The sequence below is a fragment of the Heteronotia binoei genome, chromosome 4 (assembly GCF_032191835.1).
Source record: "Heteronotia binoei isolate CCM8104 ecotype False Entrance Well chromosome 4, APGP_CSIRO_Hbin_v1, whole genome shotgun sequence".
NCBI lineage: Eukaryota > Metazoa > Chordata > Lepidosauria > Squamata > Gekkonidae > Heteronotia > Heteronotia binoei.
The window spans coordinates 184,169,503-184,177,995 of NC_083226.1; the positions used below are offsets into that span (position 1 = coordinate 184,169,503).

The 8,493-nt window shown below is 53.6% G+C and overlaps 1 protein-coding gene across 1 annotated transcript; it reads right to left on the reverse strand.

The window, feature by feature from the left end:
* Positions 1 to 1,406: 1,406 nt before the first annotated feature.
* On the reverse strand, positions 1,407 to 2,203 carry LOC132570193 (zinc finger protein 24-like). Its single transcript, XM_060236625.1, has 2 exons — positions 1,883 to 2,203; positions 1,407 to 1,607 (listed from the first exon to the last, which is right to left on the reverse strand). The coding sequence occupies exons 1-2, from the start codon at positions 2,201 to 2,203 to the stop codon at positions 1,407 to 1,409; spliced, it is 522 nt and encodes a 173-aa protein (XP_060092608.1).
* Positions 2,204 to 8,493: the final 6,290 nt, after the last annotated feature.

Genomic DNA, 8,493 nt, shown 5'->3' on the forward strand with positions numbered 1-8,493 from the left:
GATTTGAAATGCTGCCAAAATATTTCAAACCTTTATGAGATGTGGGGCTGGCCTGGGAGGAGTTAAGGGGGTGGGGGATGTTGAATTGCCGTTGCATGACATGTTACCATCACATTCTCAATCTACCAGAGAGAGGGCCTTCTCAGTAGCAGCCCCCTACTGGTGGAACCAGCTACCGGAGGACACAAGGGCCTTGTGGGACCTCGCCCAGTTCTGCAAGGCCTGTAAAAACACACTCTTCCAGCTAGCCTTTAACTGATCTAGAGTTATCATATTGCGGGAGCAAATGTAAGAATACTGAAGGCATCGGAAGCGAAACAACTACAACTTATATCAGCACCAGATTGTTTTAATAATCTAAATGGTCTTATTAATGTCATGCTGTTTTTAAATGGATTGTTTTCATTTGTTGCTGTCAGCCGCCCTGAGCCTGCTTCGGCGGTGAGGGCGGGATTTAAATCAAATCAAATAAATTCAACCCAAATGTGACTTGAGTACATCTGGAAACTTGAGAGTAACAGGAATAAGTTTTCAGAGTGTCTTTTGGCATGCTCATATTACAACCAGGCTTTCAACCAGATGTAACATAAACGTGACATCACACCTGCCCCAAGCCCCCCCTCCTAAAAAACAACTGCTGCGGGGAGCAGACCATCCCCTTCCCTCGTTTAGCTTCCTGTTTCCCACAGCAGGCTGTCAGATGCCCTTTTTAAGTTCGGGCTCAGAAGCCACATTCCCCCATTATTATCGGACCCCGGAATCTGGTTTTCAGAGCTCTGGTGCTCCAGAAAATGGGGGCTCCCTTGATTAACTGAGTGGAATGGCTCTCCCCAGGTTTATCTGCCTTTTCTCTTTAAAGGGGCTAGCATACCTTCGAGATCGCCTCTCCCTGTATGAGCCCCATAGGTCTGTGCACTTAACCACTATGGCTGACCCAAGGCCATTCTAGCAGGTGCAAGTGGAGGAGTGGGGAATCAAACCTGGTTCTCCCAGATAAGAGTCTGTGCACTTAACCACTATGGCTGACCCAAGGCCATTCCAGCAGCCGCAAGCGGAGGAGTGGGGAATCAAACCCGGTTCTCCCAGATAAGAGTCGGCACACTTAACACTACACCAAACTAAAATTTTGGATATTTTATATATCTTTTAACTGACTTTAATTTTTGGCTGTTTTTACGATGTAACCCACTCTGCACCTGTCCTACAAGAAGGGCGGGCTAAAAATCGAACAGAATAAATAAATAAGTAAAGTCACCTTGAGTTTCTCTTCTGGAAGGAAGGTGAGATATGAATATTTAAATGAATAGGAGGAATCACCATGAATTTGCGTGATCTCCTTTTAGAGGCATCACAGTGAGTGGACATGGAGTGCCACAAATTAACTCTGTGTTGCTTGAAGAAGGATTTTAATTCTCTTCCTCACCCCCAACTAGTTTCTCCCCATCAAATCCACAGTGTGCCACGGTTGCACCCAGCCACGACAGGTCTTTACCACAGCAGAGGGCATCTTGGGCCTGCTCCGTGGCCTGTGCCCTCTGCCCTTGCTCCAAAGAAGCTCCTTCTGCCTCAGGAACTGCAGCTTCTGTCTTCACGGATGGTGCCCACATCTGAAAGAGCAGCGAGGGAGAGGGGTAAGAGATGGAATGGAAGAGAGACCAAGGAAGAGATCTTGCCCCACTCCCAGACTCTGCACCCTCCCATCAGCAGATCTGGTCAGTTATCTGGAGGGATCAGAAATTCTCTAGTAGAAGAGTCTGTGAAAGAGCCTGTTTAATCTCCCATGTGGAAGATTAGCACTTGGACAGATGTCTGGCAGGGAACCTTTGGGAGAAGGCCAGATATGATTGCTTGAATTGGACATACCTGGATGGAGTCCCCTCACCTGTTCTGCCTGCCTCTTCTCCTCTGCCTGACTCAGGAGGAAACCTTCGGCCAGGGCCACCGCCTGGGAACTGGTCTCTGGCCCACATTCCCTGACCCAGCTCTTCATTGCCTGGGGCAGAATGGCCAGGAACTGCTCCAGGATCACCAGGTCCAGAATCTCCTTCTTGGTGTGCCTCTCCGTCCTCATCCACTGGCTGCAAAGTCCATGGAGCTGGCTGCAGACCCCTCGGGGCCCATCGGCCTCCCGGTAGTGGAATTGCCGGAAGCGTCTGCAATCTACATCTGAGATGGCAGTGAGCTGATCATGGATAATTGGCATCATGGATAATTGGGTGGGATGGAGGCTTTCAGTTGCTGCCTTGCCAGTCCCAGGTCCTTCTGGGTTCTGCTCTTCCATCTCTTTCCCCTTCTCTCAGGTCTCCTCTGACTGGGTCATGATGCCTGTAGTCCCTTGGGTATGAAGAGCGGCATCTCTCTGGAGTAAAGCAAAGTCACAGACAGTTACAGGGAAAGTCAAGCGAATGGAGATACAGCACTGCATTCTCCACTGCAGGGGAAGCCAAAGTGCTTGGCATTCCGGCTAGCCAATCAGCATGAATGAGTCATCCCATTAGATCCCTTTTGGGCCTCCTTTCTGCATTAAACTTGGAAGGGACCTCCAGGGTCATCTAGTCCAACCTCCTGCACAATGCAGGAAACACGAATTCCTCTCCCTAAATTCACAGGATCTTCATTGCTGTCAGGTGGCCATCTAGCCTCTATTTCAAAACCACCAAGGAAGGAGAGCCCACCACCTCCCGAGGAGGAAGCCTGTTAGAATCATAGAAGAGTTGGAAGGGACCTCCAGGAACATTCTAGTCCAAGCCTGCACAATGCAGGAAACTCAAAAAAACCTCCCCCTAAATTCACAGGATCTTCATTGCTGTCAGATGGCCATCTAGCCTCTGTTGAAAAAACACCAAGGAAGGAGAGCCCACCCCCTACAGAGGAAGCCTGTTCCATTTTAGGAACCGCTTTAAAGGTCAGGAAGTTCTTCCTAATGTTGAGCCGGAAATTCTTTTAATTTCAACCCGTTGGTTCTGGTCCAACCTTCTGAGACCACAGAAAACAAGTCCACACAATCCTCTAAATGACAGCCGTTCAAGTACTAGAAGATGGTGATCATATCATAGAACCATAGAGTTGGAAGGGACCTCCATCTAGTCCAACCCCCTGCACAATGCAGGAAACTCACGAATCTCTCTCGCTAAATTCACAGGATCCTCATTGCTGTCAGATGGCCATCTAGCCTCTGCTTAAAAATCTCCAAGGAAGGAGAGCCCACCACCTCCCCAGGAGGAAGCCTCTTCCACTGAGGAACTGGTCTAACGGTCAGGAAGTTCTTCCAAATGTTGAGCCGGAAACTGTTTTGATTTAATTTCAACTCATTGGTTCTGGTTCGACCTTCCAGGGCCACAGAAAACAATTCCACCCCATCCTCTAAACGACAGCCCTTCAAGTCCTTGAAGATGGTGATCCTATCACCTCTCAGCCGCCTCCTCTGCAGGCTAAACATGCCCAGCTCCTTCAACCTTTCCTCCTAGGACTGGGTCTCCAGACCCCTCACCATCTTCGTCGCCCTCCCCTGGGCCCTTCCAGCTGGTCTGGCCCCTTCTTCAAATGTGGGGCCCCAAACTGAGCCCCTTTTGTCTCCAGCTCAAGCTGCCCCTTTGTCTCTAGCTGCAGACAGAGCCGAGGTGTGGCCAGGGAGGCGCTTCCCTCCAGACTCCCCCCCTCCCCCGCCCCCCTGCAAACGGGGTTGCCAACCTCCAGGGGGGTCTCCAGCTCTCCCCCCGGGGTGACCACCCACCTCTCGCCGGCAGAGGCCAGTTTTCTGGGGGGGAAGCCCCGGAGGGAGGGAGGGAGGGAGGGAGGGAGGGAGAGGGGTGGCTGTCCCCGTCCCGGGTTCCCCCCCCAGCTGGCCCTCGCCGCCATGCACCCCCTCCCCCAATGCCCAGGGACTTCCCGCCCGCCCGGGAGCTGGCAACCGCTCCCTGCAGCTGCCAGCCTGGGCCTCCCCTCCGAGGCCCCCTGCCCGATACCCTCTGGCTGCTGCTGCCTGCTGGGGTTGCCAACCTCCAGGGGGGTCTCCAGCTCTCCCCCGGGAGGACCACCCACCTCCGCGGCTTCCCGCTCCTCTTCCGCGGGCTGCAGAGCCTTCTCCGCCCCCTCCCCGCCTTCCCGGTCCTCCCGCGGCCGCTCCAGCCGCCCACTCGCTGGCTTTAACCCTCTCGGCGCTGCAGAGGGAGGCAAGGGGCGCCCCGCCGTCTCCTGCGCCGAGAGGAGCTCCGGCTGCTGCTCAGGGCTTTGTGGCTCTTCTGCGCCAGATCTGGGGAGGCTGCAGGGCAGGAAGGGGCAGATGGACAGTGGCTGGATGCTGCTGCTGCTGCAGCCCTCAGCCCGGTCAGGGGAAGGACCTAAGAGAAGCCCTGTTGCCCCCCGCCCCAGCACCAAGAATACAGAGCATCACTGCCCCAGACAGAAGAACATAAGGGAAGCCCTGTTGGATCAGCCCAATGGCCCATGCAGTCCAACACTCTGTGCCACACAGTGGCCAAAACCCAGGGGCCCTCCAGGAAACTAGAAGCCCTCCCACTATTTCCCCCCCACATCAAGCACCCAGAATACAGAGCATCACTGCCCCAGACAGAAGAACATAAGAGTTGGATCAGGACAACTGGCCGATCCAGTCCAACACACTGTGTCACACAATGGCCAAAAACCCCCAAGTGCCATCAGGAGGTCCACCAGTGGGGCCAGGACACTAGAAGCCCTCCCACTTTCCCCCCCCCCCCAAGCACCCAGAATACAGAGCATCACTGCCCCAGACAGAGTTCCATTTATACCCTTTGGCTAAGAGCCAGATGGACCTATGCTCCAGATGTTTATCCAGCCCTCTCTTGAAGCTGGCTATGCTTGCAGCTGCCGCCACCTCCTGTGGCCGTGAATTCCACGTCTTAATCACCCTTTGGGTGAAGGACTTCCTTTTATCCGTTCTCACCCGACTACTCAGCAATTCAATTGAATGTCCATCAGTTCTTGTATTGTGAGAAAGGGAGGAAAGTTCTTCTTTTTCCACCTTCTCTATCCCATGCAGAATCTTGCAAACTTCCTCCTCTAGCACATGGGTGGCAAAGCAGCTTGTTGGGCCCCTCAAGCTGCCGTCAGAGAGTGGAAGGTGTGGGGGGGGGGGGCGGCGGGGAGACCCTTGGTTGATTGAGCGGCAGACGAAAAGGAAGAAGAGGGACCTCCTGATGACACTTGGGGTGGTTTTTTTGGCCACTGTGTGACACAGAGTGTTGGACTGGATGGGCCATCAGCCTGATCCAACAGGGCTTCTCTTATGTTCTTATGTTTAAGAAGAAGAAGAATTGCAGATTTATACCCCTCCCTTCTCTCTGAATCAGAGACTCACAGCGGTTTATAATCTCCTTCCTTTATCTTCTCCCCCCACAATAGACAAGCTGTGAGGTGGGTGGGGCTGAAAGGGCTCTCACAGCAGCTGCCTTTTCAAGAACAACTCCTGCCCCCCCCCCCCGTGTGTCCCGCCAACATCTTCACCTCTGTTTCCCCGGCCTCCCATCTCTACTCCCACCCCCAGAGAGGCTGCTAGTGCTTCTCTCCTAGTGCCACTCCCCCCCCCACGCCCAAGTGATGTGAAAGGTCCCTTTGCTCTAAAGTAAGGTCGTAGATCGTTTGTAAAATTATGAGGCTGGCTGGAAGATAGGGTTGCCTCCTCTGTGTTGGGAAATTCCTCGAGATTTGGGGAGAGCAGGGAGGAACCTCAGTGGGGTCTAATGCCAGAGAGTTCCCTCCCCCTCCAAAGCAGCCATTTCCCCCCAGGGAACGGATCTCTGTGGCCTGGATATCACTTGCAATTCCGGGATATCTCCAGGCCCCACCTGGAGGTTGGCAACTCCCACAGGGCAGGGTGCCAGCACACTTTGCGGAAGAAGTGGTATCTTGCCACCTAGACCAGAGCCTCGCTTTCTGGCTCATCACTGGAAGTGCCCGCTTTCACGCCAAATGCCAGAAAAACTGCTACCATATATGCCTCAGTCATTGGACTTTGACCCCCCCCCCCTTGAAACATTTACAGTGAGTCTGAGTAGAAGATATGAAGCCAGAGGGGCTGAGGCAACATAAGGCAACTTCACGAGTTCATGCATTACTGGGGAGGGGCTGAGCAGTAGAGCATCCGCTTGGCACACAGAAGGTCCCCGGGTTCAATTCCTGGAATTCCCAGTAGAACAAAGCAGGAGTCCAAGGACACTCCTGCCCCCCTCCCCATGACCCTTTATTCTGGATTGCATTAGCATGGGATCAAAGGTTTTCTGAATGTGTTAATTTTACAATTCTGCTATTGGATTTTCACTTGATACCACTTTGCATTCTAAACCCCACCAGCTCTATGTAGCTCTGCTCACTGCACCTCATTCCTCGTCTGAAGAGGTGTGCTTCTAGCACACGAAAACTTCCATTCTAAATAAAACGCCGGTCTTCAAGGTGCCACTGGACTCCTGCTTTGTTCTACGGGAGAGCCAGTTTGGTGTCGTGGTTGAGTGCATGGACTCTTATCTGGGAGAACCCGGCTTCATTCCCCACTCCTCCACCTGCTGAAATGGCCTTGAGTTAGCCATAGCTCTGGCAGAGGTTGTCCTTGAAAGGGCAGCTGCTGTGAGAGCCCTCTCAGCCCCACCCACCTCACAGAGTGTCTGTTGTGGGGGGAGAAATTATAGGAGACTGTAAGCTGCTCTGAGTCTCTGATTCAGAGAGGAGGGTGGAGTATAAATCTGCCATTTTTCTTCTTCTTCTTCTACGGCTTCAGACCAACACGGCTGCCCGCCTGGATCTTTCATAGAATCATAGAGTTGGAAGGGCCCTCCAGGGTCATCTAGTCCAACCCCCTGCACGATGCAGGAAACTCACAAACACCTCCCCCTAAATTCACAGGATCCTCATTGCTGTCAGGTGGCCATCTAGCCTGGTTTAAAAACCCCCAAGGAAGGAGAGCCCACCACCTCCCGAGGAGGAAGCCTGTTCCACTGAAGAATCGCTGTAACGGAGCCAGCATCTAATGCTCCTTCTGCATGAAATTCCCAGTAGAAAAGGACCTGATGGTGGGGGTGGGGTGGGGGGTTCGGGGTAATGGGAAAGCCCTGGGCTGAGACACTGCCAGTCTGAATAGAGGCAGGCCTGACCTGAAGGGACAGAGTGGGGTTGTCTGGTTCAGTAGAAGAAGGCAGCTTTTGCACCACATTTTAAGAAGGATGTAGACAAGCTGGAACGGGTCTAGAGGAGGGCGACAAAGATGGTGATGGGTCTGGAGACCAAGTCCTATGAGGAAAGGTTGAAGGAGCTGGGGATGTTTAGCCTGGAGAGGAGGTGGCTGAGAGGTGATATGATCACCATCTTCAAGGACTTGGAAGGGCTGTCATATAGACGATGGTGTAGAATTGTTTTCTGTGGCCCCGGAAGGTCAGACAAGAACCAATGGGTTGAAATTAGATCAAAAGAGTTTCTGTCTCAACATTAGGAAGAACTTCCTGACCGTTAGAGCGGTTCCTCAGTGGAACAGGGGTTTTTGCCACTGTGCGACACAGAGTGTTGGACTGGATGGGCCATTGGCCTGATCCAACATGGCTTCTCTTATGTTCTTATGTTCTCGGGAGGTGGTGGGCTCTCCTTCTTTGGAGGTTTTCAAACAGAGGCTAGATTGCCACCTGACAGCAATGAAGATCCTGTGAATTTAGGGGGGAGGTGTTTGTGAGTTTCCTGCATTGTGCAGGGAGTTGGACTAGATGACCCTGGAGGTCCCTTCCAACTCTATGTTTCTATGATCATATCAGGGTTCCCGCACAAGCACTCTATTGATCCATTCGAACCAGCAGGGGGCCTGTGATTGGAGCAGGGCAGCAGGGATTAGATTGTTCCCAAATTCCCAAGCTATGGTCATCTGGCTCCAATGAGCCAGGCAGGAACACCCCATTCAGTTCTCACTAGAGTCCACATACACAACACCGGCTTCGTCCTCCTGAAGCAGCACTGGGGGGCCTGCCATGCTTCTCAGCCTGGCCTGCCTTGCAGGGCTGTTGCAGGGAGAGAGGCGGCGGAAGGGCCCCCCCAAACGCCGTAGCAGAATCAGCGCCCAGTTGGAGGTCTTTGCTTGCTCCACTGAGCAGGACAAGCGGCGCCATCTCTTGGCGGGGCAGTGGCAGCACAAACCCGGGGATCGGAGCCAGCCAAGTGCCGCTGGGCTCGATCTGGCAGAAAGCCAGGGGGGCACCTGGCAGGATGGGGCTGCTGACTCCCTTCCACCCTGTCGGGCCGCCCCGTCTTCTCCTGGGCCTCCTCCTCTGGGCTCAGTTCTCGGGTGGGCGGGCGCCGCATTGGAAGGAGGGGGTGGCAGCCGGCCTACGGGGCGGGTGTTCCTCCCTTCAGGGGTTGGCGAGTAGGATCTCCCAGGAGGCACGGTGGCTCAGTGGTAGAGCATCTGCTTGGTAAGCAGAAGGTCCCAGGTTCAATCCCCGGCATCTCCCACTAAAAAGGGTCCAGGCAAGTAGGCGTGAA